Source organism: Halichoerus grypus, chromosome 5 (genome assembly GCF_964656455.1).
Source record: "Halichoerus grypus chromosome 5, mHalGry1.hap1.1, whole genome shotgun sequence".
NCBI classification, from domain to species: Eukaryota; Metazoa; Chordata; class Mammalia; order Carnivora; family Phocidae; genus Halichoerus; species Halichoerus grypus.
Genome location: NC_135716.1, coordinates 87,697,785 through 87,720,454, shown reverse-complemented (window position 1 = coordinate 87,720,454; position 22,670 = coordinate 87,697,785). Strand labels below are relative to the sequence as shown.

Below are 22,670 nucleotides of genomic sequence, written 5' to 3'. Positions count from 1 at the left end.
ATAAAGTTACTGGAGATTGCTCCCAGTCAGAAGGTAGTTAGACAAGAATAAGTCAAAGGGAAGAGAGGAGGAAAGTTGAAACAGGATAGTTTACTGCCAGAAAAGCAATAATAAATATTATCTAGATCCTTAAAATAACACAAGGAAGATGAAATATAATACAATAAGGGCACATGGGTGGCACAGTTGGTTGAGTGTCTGACTGTTGGTGTCACCTCAGGTTTTGATCTCAGGGTCATGAGACTGAGCCCTGAGTTGGGCTCCACCTGCAGGGTGGAGTCTGCTTGAGACTCTCTCCCTCTCACTTTGCCCCTCCCTGCTGCGTGCTCGCTCACTCTCTCTCTCTCATATAAATAAATAAATCTTTAAAAAAATTAATGAATATAGTATAACATCACTCTAATTAAGAACTAACTAAGTTGGGGTGCCTGGGTGGCTCAGTCATTAGGCGTCTGCCTTCAGCTCAGGTCATGATCCCAGGGTCCTGGGATTGAGCCCCGCATCGGGCTCCCTGCTCCGTGGGAAGCCTGCTTCTCCCTCTCCCGCTCCCCCTGCTTGTGTTCCCTCTCTCGCTGTCAAAAAATAAATAAAATCTTAAAAAAAAAAAAAAAAACTAACTAAGTAGAAAAATTAACCACATACCTTTTAGCAATTTCCTCTTGAGCCTTAGTTATTTCTGCTTTCATTTCACTTTGTGAGGGCAATGTCTTTAGCCCTAAAGAGGAAAATCAAAATTTTAAGTGTAAAATTACCTCACTGGGAATAATAATCCTATTAACAATCACTATGCCATGCAGAACTCAAAGAAATACAGGATAATTTTCTGTACCCAAGGAGGTTATAATTCACTAGATCACCTTACCCCATCATCACCACAATATGACATTAACAACAGTAACTTACTCTATTCTACTTTGTCTTTGGAAGATATTTCTCCTATTCTACCTTCTAACCAATACCTTCCTCCTCCCTAACATCATCTTCCTATTTGGGAAATTAAATAATGGACATGAGGAAATAATAAATGGTCCCAAAAGTATATGAAAAATAAAGAAGGAAGTAAAAGGGCAGGGTGGGGGAACCACGCCCACATTTGTACTCTTTGTAATAAACAGGCTTTATACCACAGGGAAAGAAGGAAAAATTCTTGATCCCATTTTATGCCTAAAGTCCTATAAAGATAAGCTTTTTCCTATTCTGCTTGGATTCTTCACAATTTCAGAGGCAGCCCATTCCATCTTGATACGGCAATAGCTGACCAAAAAAAAAAAAAAAAAGGGTTGGTGTGTTTGTTTTTAATGTTAAGCTGATTTTGTGCAACCCTCAAAGTTTCACTCCTTGGTTCTGGTTCAACCCTTTGAAGTGATACTGAGCAAATCAGATCCTTCTGCCATGGGACATTCTTCAAACCTTTGAAGGGAACGCTCATATTGCCCCTGAATCTTATCTTCTCTAGGTAAACCTCTCTGGCTCCTTCAGTTGTAGTTCAAATGTCGTTTTCAAATCCCTTAACCATTCTTGTCTCTCTCCTTTTCATGCACCCCAGTTTCACTTTTAAAATATGTCTTTGGGAAAAGTAAAATAAAATAAAATAAAATAAAATAGGTCTTTGGGTATGTGCTGACCAGTTTAGACAAGAACAATTTAAGTTCTTAGAGAAGAACAATTTAAGTTCTAGGATATTATAATTCTTTAATGCTGCTAGAGATAATTAAGCCTTTTAGAAGCTATATCATTCTCCTGACTCATATTTAGCCTATTATCCCAAACCCCAAAGTTTTTTCTCATGTTCTCCTAGCCAAAACTGAAAGAGGGGATATAAAAGGGGGAAAGTAGGAATTTGAGAGGTTGAATCTTATACATTATGGACTAGTCTTTAACCAGGTCTTAATTTTTGGCTGAAATCAAATCACACCATTTCTATATTTGCTTTTCCCTATAATGAAAGATTACATTCTTTTGCTTCACAAATATGTATCAGTTGTCTAAAATCTAGATGAGTGGATTCTACTCTGGAGTGCCCACTGGAATCAGTGGAGGAATATTTTCTCAGAGATCTTATGTCTGCCCCACTTAGATTTATCAAATAAACACCACCAGGCAAAGCATACCTATTTTGGGAAAATTTCCCAGGAGATTCCAATATATGTCTACAGTTCTAAGTTATTACTTTATGTTCACTCAAAAATAATTTTTGAGCACTGATTTTATGGCAGGCACTGTTACAGTCATATATACTGTTTAGCTATTTAAAAGCAAGAACATAAACATAATTAAACATAGCACTAAGTAGTTAGGGAGTCAATTTGCACGGTCACTTACCTTTAAATACTTGAGTGACCCAGCGTCCTTGCAGCTCTGAAATGGGCATAATGGCACCCAAGGGCTGGATCAAGCCTATGATCGCAAGAGTTGGCTTTTCCAGGTTTGGAGGGAAGACCTTTTTATATAGGGAAATCTTGTTTTTGACTACTTGGACAGAATCTTCAAGAAAAGGGAAGGCAAAGGTATAGCCTGTGGCAAAGATGACAGCATCCACGTGGTCCTCCCTGGAGCCGTCGTCAAATATGGCAGCCGTTTCTGTGAATTCCTTCACGTTTCCTTTCACCTTCACCAAGCCAGATATTATACGATTTGGCAGGTCATCATTCACCGTTGGATGTTGACTCAGAGCTCTGTAAGTGGTGATAAAGATCAGAAGAAAGAGAAATGCGAGAAACAAAAAGGGGTATCAGTAACATGTCAGTAAAATTCTACTTTGATGGAGGTGGTTAAACAATATGTTAATGGTCTCCCTCTGGTCTAGCCATGAAATTTGGGAAAGCTCTAACGTTTACCAGCTTGGCACAGGTTAGGATCTCAGAGCAGAAGTTGGGACCTGGATGGCATTGAAAGAGAAGACGGGGTGCTTGGGTGGCTTAGTTGGTTAAGCGTCTGCCTTCGGCTCCGTTCATGATCCCAGGTTCCTGGGATTGAGCCCCACATCGGGCTCCCTGCCAGTGGGGGGTCTGCTTCTCCCTCTGCTCCTCCCCTGCTTGTGCTCTCTCTCTAATAAATAAAATCTAAGAAAAAAAGAAAGAGAAGACGTTGGAGAAGTAAAAGAAGAATGGTCTTATTTGAAGAGTGTATATATGGTCTCTCAAGGAATAGTAGTAATATTCTCAGTGATATGATAAGGCCACAGGCCCATAGATTCTATCCACAGATCAATAGGTCTGGAGAACTGGACTATCTGCATTCTATTGAGTCTCATTTCTAGTTTCAAAGGCCCAAGAGCTAGAATTAGACCATCATTTTCAAATGACATGTATATAGTGATTTATAGTTATAAATTGATTCTATATACCTTCACTTATTTGAGTCTCACACAAATCCAATGAAGGAGGCAGGACAGGTGTCATTATCCAAGTTTAGAGATGAGGAGATTGAGGCCTACAGAAGTGGCTTGCCCAAGGTTACACAGACTAGGATTTTAGAATTTATGTCAAATTGGTTTTCCATGAATTCCCTTGGGAGCCTCTGGGCCTGTTAAGTAGTATTTTCCTAGAGACGGCATAGGATAAGACTGCCCCCCCCCAAAAAAATAGGGTTTCTAGTGTCTTGGATCTTTCTAAAAATCAGTCTGGATCCTTGGGCCCTTAGTTAATAGGCTCTGAGATTCTCAGCACATCATGTTCAGACAGAGCTGGCCAAGCCTCAGCAACATAGCATTACTGTTACTGGTTTGTTGCATTTAGTTATGCTTTGACTCTAACCTTTAGAGTTTAGGTACAGATTCTGTTCTTATTCTGACCTCATGATTTCATCTTTCTCTCTAAGCTTACTGCTTTTCACAAACAGTACACCATCTACATAGTTGCCTAAGCCACAAAACTTGAGTCTTCTACCTGGTCACACGGGCTTTTCCCTTTCTCCACTTAGTATCTTCAGAATAGTTTTTTTCTATTTTCTATCTTACCTAGACTATTACAATTGTCTTTAGGGCCTCCTGCTCCATCCCCCTTCAGTCTATCTTCTACATCATTTTTGGAGTGGTTGTTCCAAAATGTATTTATTATTAGGTCACTCACTTGCTTGAAATCTTTCAATGCCTCTGGACTCTTCATTCTAAATGTTTTAGTTAGCAGAGTATACAAAGGTTTTTTTTTTTTTCTTTTTCTAAATGTTTTATTTATTTATTTGACAGAGAGAGACACAGCAAGAGAGGGAACACAAGCAGGGGGAGTGGGAGAGGGAGAAGCAGGCTTCCTGCCCAGCAGGGAGCCCAATGCGGGACTCAATCCCAGGACCCTGGGATCATGACCTGAGCCGAAGGCAGACGCTTAACGACTGAGCCACCCAGGTGCCCCACAAAGGTTTTAATATACCTGTCTGGTGAGGCTGGAGATGTGCTCAATCACTCTTTCATCTTTGCCATTTTATTATAGTCTGGCCAAACCAGACAACATGCAAGTCCCAGAGCAAAATGTATTTTTCACTATTCTAAGACCTTGTACTTAGAATTAGAATGCTACTTCCTTACCCTACTTACTTGGCTAGCTCCTATTGTTCCATAAAGCCTCAATTGATTTTGTAACCACCAAAGTTATGGATGCTACAGTTTCCATAACTGGGTGAAATAAATGAGTGAAAGAACACAGTCTCAAAGTATCACCCCACTGATCAAAGGGAAAACATCTTTACAAAGGAGAAACCTGGTAGGTGCCACCTTATCCAAGTGATCAAATTTAACCTCATTAATACAGGATAAATTAATATGATGTGGATGCTGGTGTGATCCACCAAGAAGGTACAACATAACCTATGAATATTTGTGCCAAAATGCTTAACCAGAATATAGTAAAGGTAGGACAATTATGTGAGTCCAAATTTAGAGATTTTCTATAAAACAGTTGGCTCAATTCTTTTAAAAAAGCTTATGTCAAAAAATGGTAAATTATTTCAGATGAAGAGAGACTAAAGAGACCTGACAATTAAATGCAATTGGGTAATACCTGAAAGGATCCTAGATTTAAAAATAAGAGAGCTGTAAATAATATTTTTGGGAAAATTTAGAAAATTTGAATATGTGATATATTAGATTGTATATATAAAATTGTATTTTATCAATGCTGAATTTCCTTGTGGGCACTCTGTTACATTTATGTGGGAGAATGCCCTATTTCTTAGGCAATATATGTTGAAGAATGTAGGGCAAAGTGTCTTAGTGACTGTGACTTACTCTCAAATGGTTCAGGAAAAATATGTATGTATGCATCTATGGATGGATGGATGCTGTATATGTGGGGATTTATCTATTTTCAGAGAGAGGGAGAGAGAGAAAGCAAATGTAGCAAACTGTTGATAGGTGAATCTAAGTGAAAGGTATATGGGTACTCATTGTACTTACTATTTTGGAGTAAGTAAATCTGAACATTAAAAAAAAAAAAGAGTTGGAAAAAAGCATTTAAAATCAGCCTCTAGAAGTGCTTTCACAGTCTATCTCCTTGACTGTGTGAGGTCTCCCATAGTTCATACCCCCAGAACACTCCATGCATTTATCATACTCTATTGCCTGTCTTCTCCTTAGAGTACTTAAGGTAAGATCCATTTCTCGAGTCTGACATTTATTTCTTGTGTGACCTCAGACGAATTAGTTTCTCGAGGTGTCAGTTTTTATATCTGCAAAATAGAGATTAAAAAAAAATACTTCTAACCTATAGGGCTGTTGTGAGGATTAAATGAGATCATACATGGAACTCATTTAGCAATGTGCTTGTCTTATAATAAGTCCTCAGAAAAGTAAGGTCTTATTATTTGTATTAGTATTACTATTAGGTCTTTAGTCTCTGTATTCTCATGCGCAGTATAATGCTTGGCTCATAACAGGTACTCAATGTTTGTGGGATGAATGAATGAATTTTACACTGCCATCTGCTACCATTTGGTTGTTACTGGGCATTGTGTAAAAAGAACTTATATCTAAGGAAATGATCAAATGGTTAATGCCAAGGAGAATCACAGGCTGAAGATTACAGATTACAGTAGATCTTGGACTTCTATAAGGCGCAAAGTAGAAATCTGATCTCAGATCTGTGGATATTCTCCATGTATGGGTAGAAGTAGCTCTATGATTAGCCTGTGTGAACAGTCCTTATTCTTGCGCCTTGGGCATCACTGCCCCACTCCCATCGTGGCAACATACCTGTGTTTAGGCTTTAGGCCAAACATCTTGTGGTCAAACCTTTGGTTCATCTTTTTCTCCAAAAAACTGTTTACTAATGATTGACCACAAATCTTCGAAAGAAAATGTTTATATCGAGAAGAGAATAACACATCAAAAGGATAACCATAGTCTGCTACACGATTCAGGATCCAAGCCCCTCTCCTGGTGCTGAGGAAAACCTGGGGCATGGGGGAAAAAATTGTTTGCTTTTGTCATTCTCTGCTCATAATCCTTTAATAGCACCCCACTCTCTTCAAGATTAACTTCAAACTCATTTGTCAGTCTTTTTAGTCCCTGCGCAATTTTTTTTTTTATATCCTGCAATTTACCTTTTCAAACACTAAGAATACAATTAAATTAGTACACTCACTGACCAAGAACGTGTCTTTCAATCACCACTGCATTTCTGTTTAATGTCATTATGCCTCCTTGAAAAACCACCTATTTTCTTAATTCTCCAAAGCCTATTTATTGTTAAGATCCAGATAAGTGTGCCTCCTCCATAAGACACCACTGACCATTCTGCTTGACAATTTTCTCTCCATCCTTTGAACTTCTCTAGCACTTAACCTGCCCAACTCTTGTAAAATCAAGGAGCAGTAGAACTGAAAGCAATCAGACGTCATTTAATCTAAAACCCTCAGGTCTCTTTTGTCTTTGACATTATTTGCATTATTACCAAAAACCCCTGTTATTTATCATTTATACTGATATTAAATTTTTTACACTTCTGTCTCTGCAAATGTGTTTCCCCCAGGGTGGGAGGTACAGCAGAGACATCTTTCAGTCTCTCCAACACATCATCATTGCTTCTATTTATTGAGAATTGTGACCTGTAACCCACTGTGCCAGGTCCTTTAATCTATATTCTTACTTAATCAATACAACAACCTCTTGAAGTAGGTATTATTATCCCCATTTTACGGATGAGAGGCATGGAGAAAATGAATAGCTTGCCTGAAATCATACAGTTAGTAAGTGGCAGAGTTGAATTTCCAACCCAGGTCTGATGACCCCAAAGCCTGTGCTTGAAGAAGTGTTTCATTGATTATTTAATGGTAAAACTGCAGATCACTAGTAGAACAACAGGAAGCTGGTCAGTTTTTAGGTGTCCTCTGCTGGCTAAAGTCCATGTTCAGAGCTGATAAACTTTTGACATTCAATTACCTGGTGAAAGTATCACTTTCTCTACAAAACTCTCTGGAGATAGTTTCCAGAATTGTAAGGTACATAAGTACCTGCTCTATGGTCTTTTGTCTATAAACTCTCATATAAAAAGGTGACCAGTCTACAGAGGGATAATAATGTACTTCACTCATACATTCTCTCTGATGGTAACCTGACACACTCTGATGATTAAGCACAGTTGAAAGAGCATTTTTGGTCTTAGGAATCACACAGCTTTGTGTGCAGTCTGTATAACTTTTGTTATATAAGTATGTGAGTAAATGCTCAGAGTCTCAATTAAAAGATTCCCTATGTATAAAGTAGTGACAATAATACATCACAAGGCTGTTGTGAGAATAGTGCACCACCTGCAAAGGGTGGGACATATAGTAAACACTCAATAAATGCTTAATGGCTTTCGTCATACTTCTCATTTCAGTTTTCCATGTATACCTTGTTTTAAGCAAACACCGTATTTACAAGTCTGGATTTATATGAAAAAAATGTAAGGAACGTTGTTTTATAAGAAATGGCTGTTTTCTCTTCACAAAAGCGTTTTATCACAAAATTTATTATACTCAAACTTCCTTGATACACTGAAACTTATAGGTCCATTTAAATTTTTTGATCTGCAAACAAATTTTAATAAACACAATTTAATACGTAAAGCAAAAAGTTAGAACCCGGCCATTGAGTTTGTTTGGCTTGCATCAGTGGTGTGCTGGTGTCAGCCCTGCCGTGCAGACATGGTTGTACAGTGTGTTGTCCCCAGGCCTTCTCAGACACAGCCACCTTATCTCCATCCACTCTGGATGCTTCCTTTGGCAATCTACAGTTCCTCAGTGCACGGAAGGCCCAGCTCCCTTATAACTGACCACGTGATAAGCCAGTGATATTCATATTAAAGAAGACTCATGCTTTGGGTCCCCAGCGTATACCTTGCACACTCTTTTATCATAACACCTATACAAATTTTTACCCTTTTTTGTTTATATACCTATTTCCTGATCAAGCTTGTTGAATTAATTTATAGGGCAACATATGAAATTACTTTTGTGGCAATAGATGGGGATAATACTGAGAAGTGTTACTGAATGGAGTTTCTGGGTAAAGGTCATTTAACAAAGTCGTGGCATTAAACTTCTATTTTAAAAAGATTTTAAACATATTTGTGGAGAAACACAACTTAATTAAAGTTACTGGGAAATGACCAGACACTTACCTATTGCCAATAAAGTTATTCAATACAGACATGAATAACACGATATAAAATGACATGTCTTTTTCTAGGAATTTATAATGAAGACATTTTCTTTCCAGCTCAAAATCTATGCTACAAAAAACAAACAGCTCAGGTCTTTTTTTTTTTTTTTTTTTTAACACTGGAGTGCAAATTTGGAACCCAAAAAACAAAACAAAACAAGAAAACTCTAGGACATAGAAATTGCTTTAGAGTGAATGTCATTCTGATACCTAACTGTATGCAAAGGCTGGGGTGAACTCCTTGCACATGCTACAGCGTGGATGCTTTTCATACCAATATCCACGTTGTCTTTGGAAAGATTAGACTGTTTCTATTTTACATTTGGGGAGTGAAGAGGAAAACTCCCCCACCATCCTCTGAGTGCAAAGCCTTCTGCTAAACCAGTGTGCTTTCCTTCATATGAGAGTGTGGCACTTCCGCTAGCCTAAACAGGAGCCACACTCTGAATGCTGCATTCGACCAAGTTCCCCAGGCAACTGCTTGGTCTTCAAAGTCAGAGGCATACTCAGAAGAGACAGCTGATTGAGATCATTGGGATTCTTTAGTGTGAGGTCAACGGGAATGATGGGAATCTAACAGGGAACATTGGCTCCATCATATCATGGTCATAATGTTGCCAACTGAGGCAATGGAGCCAAGCCCCATGTTTGCCATTGGCACGGATGGGCTATGTGCAGAGGCATTTGTACTCTATGTTGGGTCTACATACTGCTTCCTTGATGAGGCAAAGTAAATAATTTACTGATTCAAACCTGCTTGGCTGTGTGGGAAATTTCCACAGCCAGGTCCCCTCCAGAATTCCCAATGCCAATTATAATGACTCTCTTTCCAGTGAAAATATCTGGATTCTTATAGTCTCGGCTATGGAAGTACTGTCCTTTGAACTTCTCAATTCCTGCAAGAGAAGGGAAAAGAATTATCGGATGAGGTTTATCTGCTATCATTTGTCAAACCATTCATTTTGCTGGCAGTGTGTAGAGTTTAAGCACCCATCTCCATATATTCTCCCTTTACTCAGCCGCATGCTTGCCTTTCTGAATATTTTTGCCTATTTTCTTTTCTCACAGTCTCAGAGCAGAACCTTGTGACTTCCTTACCACGGATAGTCTGCTTATCTCAGGATCTGCTTGTATTTTGGACTTGTAGACTCCCAAATCCAAACTGCTGCAGAAAACCTCCTTTCTCTTTTGTCTTTTCATATTTAAATACCTACTCCCATTTCAATTGGAGTACATATGTTTTCATATACTCTAGAGTATACTAGAGTGCTTTTTTTTTTTTTTTCAAAATGAAAATCCAGGTCAAAAACTATAATTAAGTTCTTTAAGTTTTCATTTCTTCCTTAGAAACTCAATATTTGTTTGTTTCCTTGATTGCTGAAAAAGTCTTTATTCAACCTAATACGGATCAACTCCATGTTCTTTCTTTTGCTCCTTAGAAAAACTAAGGTTGTTGTGAAACCAAAGATAGAGCCCTCTAATTTTTCTCTAGTCTCCAAAATTAATGTTATTTCTACCTCCCAAATGGCAGTAATCAAAGTTGCGCCAACATCTTTCAGGGGAACATGTAGAATTAGGATAAGCCTTATCTCATCCTTAGGTAGGAATCACTCAGGCCACAATCCTCCCATTCCTCAGAGATCAGGTCACAGGCATGGCTCAAGGGTTTCCTTCCTTGTAGGCTACTCACCAGGAAAGCTTTCCAAGGGTAAGTGAGCATTGGTGTGATGGCCAGTGCAAACCATGACTCCATCAAAGACATTTACCTCCTTTTCCCCTTCAGATTCTGTGACTACCTCCCATTGGCCTGAAGTGGAGAAATCAGGCTGCTTCCTCACACTGCACACAGTGGTCTGAAAAGAAAAGTGATAGCTACAGGAGACTAACCACAGCCAATACAGTGGACATCTTCCCTGACATGACTCTCATTGCAGAGTGTTACACAAAGGGCTAATATCACATAATAGAGCTCATGCAGCGATACTTGATTTTCATATTCCACACACAAGAACTTCTTTGTCTGGGGCTGTGGTCAGAGTGAGAAAACTCCCATGAGGCAGGCTAAATAAAATAGTTGGCAGGTTAAGGTTGCACTCTCCTCTGCTTCTAGAAAAGTGCAAATTACTCATTCTCTTAGACCATGCCCTAAGATGTCATGAGACACGTGAATAGAACTTAGGTTTCTCCTGTGCTTCTAAGGCACTCCATGCACTAAATGCCTATTCCTCTCCTGACCCCCAGACATCCTGGGACCCTCTCATATCTTTTTTACCCCAAGTCCTGTTCTCACTGTCTAGGCTTAAACTTGTGACTGAGTCAATGAACCTCTCTTTGGCTCCCATAAATGCCAATTTTACAAGTAATTATAAAGAAAGAGGCTGCAAGATGGGATAGTCAGTGGTATAACTTTTAGGTTTAAAAAAATGGTTTTTTCTATCCAGCCTAAGGAAACACTAAGAATGTATTCCTATGTGGTTCTAGGGTCTCTGACCGTAATGTCTTGGTGGACTCCTAGAGATACCATCTCTGTACACCCTAGCCATCCTGCACTATTTAGAGTTCTTCTCTAGAAGGTTCTTGCTTTTACACAGGCTTGTGCCTCTGCATGGGTCATCTTTTATTTGTTCATTTGGCAGATTCCTACTTACCTTTCAACATTTACCTTACATATTATCTCCTCTAAAAAAACTTCCCTGGTGCCTATTGTCTCATGCCCTGGTGGGTTAAGCACCCTTCCTCTGAGCTAACAATATATAAATCTCTATGGCATTTATTACCCTGTAACTCTTTACTTTTATTAGTTAAATTTATAGAAATTTTTTTCTTCATTTTTATATCTTCTTAACTAGGCTATGAAATCATTGACTTTTTTTTGTCTTTGTGTCTCCACTGATTAGTACGGTAACAAACTTGTTAAATGTGTTTAACAACAAGTGAAGGGAAGTCACTGAGCTATAAAAGACTTACTTTGGAAGTTGTCACTGGATATTACCACTTTATTATCATTGTTAAATAGAAAAAGTCATGATTTAGCAGAATGATCAGAAGGTAGAAGGGAGGTGGGGGTGGGGAACTGGATGCAGATGGTCAAGAGGTACAAAATTCCAGTTATAAGATAAATAAGTACTGGGGATGTAATAATGTACAATGTGACGACTATAGATAATACTGCTGTATGGTATATTTGAAAGTTTTTAAGAGAGTAGATCCTAATAGTTCTCATCACAAGGGGAAAAAAAAGGTAGAATATTTAGGCTTTTTGCCAGCTGTCAGAAATATGTGTTCTTCTATGGCCATGGTTAAAGATGATAGAAAAATCGGGCTCCTGGGTGGCTCAGTCGGTTAAGCGTCTGCCTTTGGCTCAGGTTGTGATCCCAGGGTCCCGGGATCAAGTCCTGCATCGGGCTCCCTGCTCCATGGGGAGCCTGCTTCTCCCTCTCTCTCTGTCTCTCATGAATAAATAAAAATAAAATCTTTGAAAAAAAAGATGATAGAAAAATCAAGGAAGACTTAACAACAGGAAGGAACCATTGAACTGATCTGATATAATCATCTTGTTTTACCAACAAGAAAATTTTTACAAACAAGAAAACAAGAGACATCAAAGTTGAGGAACTTACTTGTCTGAAGTCACAAGTTGATTAGTGGTAGAGCAAAGACTAGAACTCAAGTTTTTGTTCCCCAATTAGTGTTCTTCCCTCTACACCAGAGTTAATTTCTTGGCTTCCTCAATAACTTCCCAATAACTGCTTCACTAGGTTGTTTGCAATCACATAAAAATAATGCATTGGTGTGATCTGATGAACAATGGGTGTTATACGCAACTGATAAATTGTTGAACACTGCATCTGAGACTAAGGATATGTTGGCTGATTGAATTTAAATTTAAAAAAATGCATTGGCAAGTACTTCAGAAAGTATAAAAGGGCTAAGCAGCAGCAGATAAGCTGTGGTGGACCCAGAAGTTTCCATACCTGTCAGTTCCCCTCGGTAACTAGGAAAACACTTGCCCTCATTTGTTTTATTGCAATCAAATAGTATAAAGTGAAGGAATGAGAACATTCTGGCAGGTGGCTTCTAGGATCTGCAGCCAAAATATATAGAAAAAGGACCTTTCCATGGATGTATTTCAGGCACAAAGACAAAAGAATGGAGTCTTTGTCTGGATAGGATAGATATATGGGCATATTAAGCCAGTCTTTACACATAAGCACTGGTAAATTAAGCCACATTATTCATTTATTTTACAAACAACTTCAAACACAAAGACACCCACAAAATTCCCTACCTTAAAGCGAATGTACTTTAGAAGATCAAATTCTTTGGCATACATCCTGAAATACTTGAGGACCTGGGAGTTGTGCATGAAGTTAGGATAATGATCTGGGATGGGATAGTCACTAAAGCACATCATCTCCTTAGATGTGTTGATGATCAGTGATTTGTAAATACTGGCCCTTCCTTCTTCAGGATTTTCCTGCATTAAATAAGAAGCATTCATAGCAACTTGAGAATTAACTTCATGGTTTAACAGTCAATAAACATTTGAAAAAGTTTTCTGAAAGAAATGCCAATTAAAAAAAGTTATATAGACACACACACCCCTCCACATCTCCCAGTATTTGTGCCCTTGTGTAGTCTCTTCCCTTTGAATCTGAGTTGTCTTTGTGACTTGCTTTAGACCAATAGCATGCAGTTGGAATGATACCTGGATAGCTTCCAAGTCAGTCCTAAGTAGTCTTGCAGCTTCTGCCCTCTGTCTCCTAGAAAGCTTGATCTGGTAGAAGTCAGCAGATATGTAAGAAGTCCAACTACCTTAAGTCACCATTCTGTGAGTAAGCCCAAGTCAAACACGTGAAGAGAATGTTTGGGATACAGAGATGTGTAGCCAGCCCCCAGAAATTTGATTTATCCCAGCTGAAGTTCTAAACATGTGAACAAAGAGACCACAGCAGATATATAGTTTCAGTTGTCACCTAATTGCAATGACGTGAGGCTCCAAGTGAGAACTGCTCATCTGAATAATAGTCTTATAAATATTTTATATATTTCAAAGCCTAGATGAGTTTCAAGGGTTGTTGTACACTGGCAAGACTGCGCTCCAGGTAACATTGTACTAACTTCTATTCTGTCCCGCATATGTTCCCATATTACCTCATTTTTTTTACTCATTTTTAAAAATTTTTAAAATTTTATTATGTTATGTAGTCACCGTACAATATTTTTTACTCATTTAAAAGACTATTACTCGGTATTAGCACAAACAGAAACTTATGAAATGGGAACTTATGCTGGAGAGAGTGAAGTTAGTACAATGTTTTCTGGAGAGCAATGTGGCAAGAATATGAAAACCCTTGAAACTTACTTAGCTTTTTAAGAAATATTCAGCGTAGTAGACAAAGTTATGTTAAATGATGTTAATGATAGCATTATTTATAGAAAAGAAATAAGCTAAGTGCCTGTGATATTGTGACTTATAAGAAATATATGTTTGGTCATTCAGATGACCAAAAAATATCTCTCATACGTATTTGGTCTTTGTATATATTTTGCATATATATGTGGACTTGCCTACAGTTCCTGATTCATAGCTCCCCAAACCCTTGGAATTTCCTAAGTGTTAAGAATGATAAAGATGTCTTTTGTTGTGTTAATGAAGTGACTTTTGGAAACCACTTAAGGATAGGGGCTGATTGCCAAAGGAGCCAACTAAGGGGAGCCTGGGTGGCTCAGTCAGTTAAGCATTCCACTCTTGATTTTGGCTCAGGTGGTGATCTCAGGGTTGTGAGATTGAGCCCCATGTTGGACTCTCCTGCTGAGCAGGGAGTCTGCTTGAGATTCTTCTCTCCCTCTCCTTCTGCCTCCCCCCACCCCACCACCACCACCACACATGCTCTCCCTCTCTCTCTCAATTAAAAAAAAAAAAGAGGAGTCAACCAAGTGATTAGAGGGCTGGAACTTTCAGTCCCACCCCCACCCCCACCACCGACCTTTGGGGAGGGGAGAGAGACTGGAAGTTGAATAAATTGTCAATGGCCATGATTTAATGATTTCATCAACCATGCCTACATAATGAAGCTTCCATAAAAATGCAAAAGGATGGGGTTTGGGGAGCTTCCAGACTGGTGAAGCTGAGGAGATATGGGGAGAGTTAGAGCACTCAGAAAGAGCACAGAAGCTCTGTGTCTTGTCCCCATACCTTATCCTATGCATTTCTTCCATTTGGCGGTTATAAGTTATATCCTTTTATAACAAACTGGTAAACTAGTGAGTAAATGGGTTTCCTGAGTTCTGTGAGCCACTATAGCAGATTAATCAAACCCAAAGAGGGGGTCATGGGAACCTCTGATTTATAGCCAGTTGGTCAGAAGTATAAGTAATAACCTGGATTTGTGACTGGTATCTGAAGTGGGGTGCAAGTGGGTGGCCCTTTCACAACTTTAAAAGTACATATTACTGCATCTCCATTTGGAAAATTCCTATCATTCAAGAGTCACATCAAATGGCACTTCTTTGAAGAAGACTTTTCTGTTTTCCCCACAGAGTTAGATGTCCCATTCATATCCAAGTTCTCAAAGGCAACTTAAACTTAACACTGTATTATTCTGTATATGTTTCTATGACTGTGAGGTACCTGAGAATAGGATGTATATCTTATTCTTCTTTGTGTCTCTATCATCAACACAGTGCCTGATATATAGTGGATGTTCAATAAGTGCTTTGAAATGAATTAATGACTGAATTATGGAAAATGAATTTGGACACACCTAAACTGTAATTTTCAAATCTATGTAGCAACATTGAAAATGACCTATAATATACCTTTTAGTAAAAAAAAATTAATATTACAAAATTAAATTCACATTCTCACCATCAAATATATAAAATTATGTCTGCATGCAATGTATACTACCTATATTTACCCATGTTTATATAATTATGCATTGTAAAACCTCTCCCCTGTCAGATGGTTCTCTCTGAGTATATTTTATTTATTTTAAGCCAATAAAACTTGAAAATAGGAAAAACAAGTTGATTTATTAATGAGGTAGTAATTTTCTTTTGTTTTTGTTGAAATGTTTATATAACACCCATTCATGATTTAAAAAAGAAAAACCTTCAGCAAACTAAGAATAGAAAAAAAATTTCTTCAGTTTGATTTAAAAAAATCTACAAAATACCCACAGCTAACATCATAACTTAATGTGAGAAAATGGACAATTTCCCCCTTAAAATTGGGAACAAGGCAAAGATGTCCTCTCTCACCATTCCTGTTCAACACTGTGCTAGAAATCCTAGTTGATGTAATAAGACAAGAAAAGGAATAGTGGCTGTACCAGATTGCATTCCCACCAACAGTGCAAGAGGGTTCCCCTTTGTCCATATCCTCGCTAATACCTGTTATTTCTTGTGTTGTTGATTTTAGCCATTCTGACAGGTGTGAGGTGATATCTCATTATAGTTTTGATTTGTATTTCCCTGATGATCAGTGATGTTGAGCATCTTTTCATGTGTCTGTTGGCCATCTATAGGTCTTCTTTGGAAAAATGTCTATTCATGTCTTCAGCCCACTTTTTCATTGGATTATTTGTTTTTTGGGTGTTGAGTTTGATAAGTCTTCATAGGTTTGGGATACTAACCCTTTATCAGATATATCATTTGCAAATATCTTCTTCCATTCCATAGGCTGCCTTTTAGTTTTGTTGATTGTTTCCTTTGCTGTGCAGAAGCTTTTTATTTTGATGAAGTCCCCATAGTTTATTTTTGCTTTTGTTTCCTTTGCCTTAGAAGATGTATCTAGAAAGAAATTGCTATGGCCTAGGTCAAAGAGGTTGCTGCCTGTGTTCTCCTCTAGGATTTTTATGGTTTCATGTCTCACATTTAGGTCTTTATTCCATTTTTAATTTATTTTTATGTGTACTGTAAGAAACTGGTCCAGTTTCATTCTTTTACATGTTGCTGTCCAGTTTTCCCAACACCATCTGTTGAAGAGACTCTTTTCCATTGGATATCCTTACCTGCTTTGTTGAAGATTAATTGCCCATATAGTTGTGGGTCCCTTTCTGGGTTTTCTATTCTGTTCTATTGATCTATGTGTCTATTTTTTGTGCCAGGACCATACTGTTTTGATTACTACAGCTTTGTAATATAACTTGAAATCTGGAATTGTGATGCCTCCAGCTTTGCTTTTCATTTTCAAGGTTGCTTTGGCTATTTGGGGAAAATAGTATGGAGGTTCCTCAAAAAGTTAAAAATAGAACTACCCTATGACCCAGCAATTGCACTACGAGGTATTTACCCAAAGAATACAAAAATACTAATTCTAAGTTTAGTATAAGGAGTAGAACCATGCTTTCTAGAGCAGGTCAGTTGGGTTCACAGAGCTAAATGCATCACAGATCTTACCCCTGTGGCAAAACTCATATATTTATATTCTTTTTCATGTTACTAACACAGCAAAGTGTTTTCTTATGTCAACAAAAACCATCAAGGGGCACCTGGGTGGCTCAGTCGGTTAAGTTTCTGCCTCCAGCTCAGATCGTGATCCCAGGATCCTGGGATCAAGTCCTGCATTGGGCTCCCTGCTCCGTGGGGGGCCTGCTTCTCCCTCGGCCTCTCTCTCTTTCTGTCTCTCATGAATAAATAAATAAAATCTTAAAAAAAAAATCAAGCTATTCCAAACTCCTGATTGGACCCCAGGTAGGGTTTACCACTGTGTTAAACCACTGCTTTTTATAAAAGAGAGTGGGAACAGAGCAATATTGGATCAGTGAGTGGAAAAAGAAGCTGTTGCACTGGGGTTTTAAATTTTCCTACCATAATTAATAAATCTGCCCTCTACAAATGTACCTTGATTGTATTTCCTGCCTAAGCACATGACTCACACATATGAACAGGAAGTTCATACAAGAAAAGAGAATAGGGGCAGTGTTGCTCTTCTGTTCCTTTGACAAACTCAGAATTCCATGGGACAAAAGCTCTCTTAGGACTGTTCTCAACCTTGTCTGCACATTGGCATAATCTGGGGAACTCTAAAAAACACTAAGGACTGGTCCCTACTCCCAGAGACCCTGTTTTAATTGCTCCTTGTCTAATATGCAGACAAGGTTGAGATCTGCTGGTAAGAGGTAGTGTGCTGGCCCCAGAAAGCTCAGGGCACCAGAGTTCATCCCATCAACCTCAAAAGTCTTTGCTCCACACATTCTTAGCTAAATTGCAAAATGCTTGAGGACAGCGGCAGGAGTTTATCTTTATTTCGACATCGTCTAACAAAGTCCGAAGTTCAATATACTGTTACTGATTTTGTTTTAAAGATGCCACATCATCCTCATTTATCAACTGGAAAGCTGGGGTTAAAAACTATAGGGCAGGGACGCCTGGGTGGCTCAGTCGATTGAGCGTCTGCCTTGGGCTCAGGGTCCTGGGATTGAGTCCCGCATCGGGCTCCCTGCTCTGCAGGGAGCCTGCTTCTCCCTCTGCCTCTGCCTCTCTCTCTCTCTCTCTCTCTCATGAATAAATAAATAAAATATTAAAAAAAAAAAAAAAACTATAGGGCAATGGTCTCCACACCGGCTGCACATTAGAAATAAGTGGTGGAGAGTGTTATTGGCATCACAGGCCAATAAAAGAACTTCTAAATGGCCTGACGTCAGTATTTGTTAAAGTTCCCCAGATGATTCTTTAAAGTACAGCCAGTGCTGAGAACCACTGCTCTCTACCCTCTTCTAAGTGTTTTTGCATTCATTCATTTGTCTTTTATTTTTTTTGGAGGGAAGAGAGTTAAATTTAAGAATTTTAAAAAACCTATTCATCTAAGGGTGTTTATTACTTAATTTATATTTTATTTTGTTTTAATTTTACATCATATTGTATCCACTTGGTATCTTTTTTTATATTACTTTTTTTATATTATATATACTCTTTTTTTAAAAGATTTTATTTTTAAGTAATCTCTACACCCAACGTGGGGCTCAAACTTATAACCCTGAGATCAAGAGTCACATGCTCTACCAACTGAGCCACCCAGGTGCCCCTACATATACTCTTTAGAGCTTTGCTACTGGAAATGTAGTTCTCAGATCAGCAGCATTGACATAACGTAGGGGTTTATCAGAAATGCAGAATCTTGGCAGCACTCCAGATTAATGAATCAGAATGTACATTTTGGCAAAATCACCAGTGATTCATATGCACATTAAAGTCTGAGAAGCACTGCTTTGGTATGCCTTAAGGATTTTAAAAATTCAGATTGACTAAAGAATCTTAAAAAAATATTTCCAGCATTAAATACTTATTAAATCCTCAGCATTCATAAGGGGTTTATCATTTTAAGGCTATTTCACTCATAAAGTAATATTAAAGTATGAAAAATCAAAATGATACGTTAGCACCTACTTTCCACCATCAGTCTGATCTAATGTTAATGAGGAGACTAAGAATTGATTGAAATTAATGTCTAGAGAACTTATAAATAATTACTACTGGAAAGTATTCAACAATAATAAGAAGGAGGCAAGTGGGAGAGTAAATCATATACTCCTGTTTAGCAGGTGGAACAGAGAAAGAGGAAGAGAGATAGGAAAATGCAAGTGATGGTATCTGAGAATAAAAATATGGATGTATACTGAATCCCTAGGACCTGTCACGAGAAAAAGAAAAGGGCAGCCCTGAGTCCCCATTGTCTTATGGGACACCTGGCAGCAATGGTGGAATTCCAAAGTGCTTGGGATGATCCTATGTATGAAACCCCCAGTGAATTACAGAAGAGTTAGAGAAGTGCGGAGAGCAGGACTCCAAATAACAAATCAACCAGGGCGTGGTAGAGAAGCAGGTCTCAGAGGAAATTCTTGAGGAAAACAGCATCAGCATGTAAAACATACTTAATCCAAAACGTCAGGATCCACAACTGTGTAACTGTGGAATGTATGAGAATGAAGGTCCTTGTTTCCACAAGCATTTTAAGCAGCCCCTGAAGACATTTTGCTTCTCAAGGATTTATTTATAAAACATAAATATATTTGGCACCTAACGTGCCAGACATCACACTTGGCTCTAGAAATATAATAGTGTGGGTGTGCACATGTGTATGTATGTATATATATGTGTGTGTAAAACATATTACATATGATATATAATATAATGGACACAGATGTAGTTGGTCTTAAAAGAAGTCAGAGAGTTATGACAAAATATAGCTTCTTTATTTTCAAGGAAGCAGTTCATATGGTGCTGAAATTTTGCCAAGTGGATACTCAGAAAAAATCTCAGGTTAAGTTTTTAACAGAGAACAAGTTTAAACCACTTTGCAGGTAAATGCCAGAAACCTGATAATCAGGTAGAATGGGGACCTGACCTGATTGCATTGCCTGATCAGTTATTGCTAAGCCTGGCTAGGACGCTTACCAAAGACACCAGATGCATGGGCCCCACTCCAGGCCTACTGAATAATAATAACAATGACATGTAGCACTTACGGTATACCTGGCACTGTTATTAGTGTTGACATAATTATCCATTCACTTAACTCCCACAATAACTCCATGAAATGGGTGCTATTATTATCTCCTTCTCAAAGATAAGAAAACAGAGGTACACAGAGGTCTAATGATTTTCCTCAAGGTCACGCTGCTAGTAGGTACAGACCTAGGGTTTGAACCCAGGCTGTGCGCTTAACTTATATACTATGTTGTGGCTGGATTCAAAAGCATAATTTTCTATTAATTACCAAACACTAATTAACAGCCTTTTCAGTTCATGCCCAAGACTGAAGCATGGGGGTTCCGCCAGGGGATATTCACTCAAGGTCTGAGTAGAACTATTGTCAAATAGAGTTTGTTCCCCAAGACAGAGCCAAGATGCAAAAGGACCGCAGTGCCGTTCAACTAAGGAATGCTATGAAACCATGTATGTATGTATGTACATACGTATTTTAGAGAAAGAGTGAGTGCATGAGTTGGGGGGCAGAGGGAGTGGGAGAGAGAATCTCAAGCAGGCTCCATGCTGAGCACGGAGCCCAACGTGGGGCTCGATCCCACAACCCTGAGAACATGACCTGAGCTGAAATCAAGAGTCAGATGCTCGACTGATTGAACCATCCAGGTGCCCTGCTATGAAGCCATTTTTAAGTGACTGATCAACACTGTGTTTGTGTGTATAAAATATGAAACACATCTGGACATCTTAACACCATTCACTGGTTTAGAAAGTAAGTTTAAAAGCAAACCCAGTGAATGCCTGCCACTCTGAAGATTAGTAAAGGAGGTTGATATTCTTTGGCATATAATTAGCTTAATTATCTTAAGTAGATGATAACTAAACTTAGTAACAAGTTGCAGGGCTGGATGCACATATTAATAACTCAATTTTAAAAACTGAATAAAATGCAAGGGCAAGAAATACCAGTTGCAGGGGCCCTCTGCCCTCTTCTGAAGACAGGCCTTTGAACTAAATTTGATTTTTCAAGTGAAAGAAAAGTTCAAAGCAAAGAAGATAGCGAGAATTTATATTCTATTTGAGACTAGGATTATTAGAGAATTATTTAAATTGAACTGGAATTCAAAGAGAAGAAAGAAAGAAAGGAAAGAAAGGACAGAAAGAAAGAAAGAAAGAAAGAAAGAAAGAAAGAAAGAAAGAAAGAAAGAAAGAAAGAAAGAAAGAAAGAAAAAGAAAGAAAGAAAGAAAGAAAGAAAAAGAAAAGGAAGAAAGAAAGAGAGAGAGAGGGGAGGGAGGGTGGGAGGAAAAAGGAAAGAAAAGACAGTAAGGTCAGAGAGGACTGAAAAGGGGATCCCTGGAAGGAGTTGTAAGCAAGTGTTCTAGATCACTTACTTATTAATGCAGACCAGGAGCAACCACTTTAAATTTCCTAACCATTTTACATTTTCTAATGTTTGTTATCTTGTTACACTCTACCCTCACTCTGCCCCCCACCAAGATTGTTTACCCTCTTTCAGATAGCAGCAAAAATCATTAAGTGAAAATGATCTCTGTGCCATTTTCATTTCCTTAGACATCAGTAAAGTACAAACAAGTGATACCTGTGTCCTATTTTGCTGCTAGCCTGGGGCGGGGGGAGGAGAGGGGTAGGAAGAACCTGAATAGAACCTGAGGTGATGGCTGGAGAGAAGAGGCCAGTGGGCTGAATTCTAGCAAGTTTAATCACTGTTAAGCCCATCATATTAGCTGACACAAGATAAAATATCTCATTGTTGGAGGAGGTCATCAAGAGGACATGACCACCGGTTGACTGGACTCAGGCAATTGGAGGCTCCTCACCCCTTCCCCTGCCCTTGGGCAAATCTCCATTGGTGAATTCCACCTCTGGGTAACCAAACCAGTACTGAAGGCAAACATTAACTGGGAACCAGTAAGCCTGTCATCCCTGTAGAGTGGTAACTGTCAATATAAATTGCTTGGGGGGGCATAAGGATAAGCAATCCAAAACTGCACTGAATGTCCAGTAAAAAAAGTCAGATCACTCATGGTCGATGACAGCACACTACCGAGAACTGAACAAGGTAGTGTCTTCCCAATCCATAAAGCTGTGCCCAACATTGCCACCATCTTAGATACCTTGGCCAGAGTCCTAGGAGTGTACTGTGCTGTGCTGGACTTAGCAAATGCCTTTTTTCAGTATATCCCTGACCACTGAGTCACAAGACCAGTTTGCATTTACATGGGAGAGGCAACAATAGGTCTTTCGAGTGATTCCCTAAGGTGCCGTACACAGCCCCACCATATGTCATGGGATGGTAGCCTGAGACCTGCCCTGTTTTCCTTGCCCACATCACTAAAATGGGTCCATTACATTGATGATATAATGTTAACATGGGAAGATTTGCCTTTGCTGGAGGCAAACCCTGGAGGCTTTGCTGGAGCCTATGTGAGAGAGAGGATGGGCAGTGAACCCACAAAAAATTTAGGGTCAAGGGAGCTGTCTGGGTCAGATAAGACTTGTGTTGTCCCAGAAGCTGTGGTTGATAAGGTGCAAGCCTACCCAATCCCTAAGAATGTGAACAAAATGCCAGCCTTTGCAAGG

At 38.8% G+C, this 22,670-nt stretch overlaps 2 protein-coding genes across 5 annotated transcripts in view; one reads left to right on the top strand and one right to left on the bottom strand.

Moving 5' to 3' along the window:
• Nucleotides 1-22,670, top strand: part of CHD1L (chromodomain helicase DNA binding protein 1 like) — a 168,120-nt gene that overhangs the window by 49,470 nt on the left and 95,980 nt on the right. The gene's annotated exons all lie outside the window — the stretch shown is intronic.
• FMO5 (flavin containing dimethylaniline monoxygenase 5) overlaps nt 1-22,670 on the bottom strand; it is a 30,531-nt gene that overhangs the window by 2,727 nt on the left and 5,134 nt on the right. For 3 of the 4 annotated variants that reach the window (XM_078072529.1, XM_036089200.2, XM_078072530.1), the window contains exons 3-8: nt 12,924-13,112; nt 10,326-10,488; nt 9,389-9,531; nt 6,185-6,384; nt 2,323-2,675; nt 643-715 (exon numbers count right to left, since the gene is read on the bottom strand). In XM_078072529.1, the coding sequence (XP_077928655.1) occupies nt 643-715; nt 2,323-2,675; nt 6,185-6,384; nt 9,389-9,531; nt 10,326-10,488; nt 12,924-13,112 (1,121 nt within the window). The remainder of the gene's footprint in view (nt 1-642; nt 716-2,322; nt 2,676-6,184; nt 6,385-9,388; nt 9,532-10,325; nt 10,489-12,923; nt 13,113-22,670) is intronic. The other variant, XM_078072531.1, reaches the window with a different exon arrangement.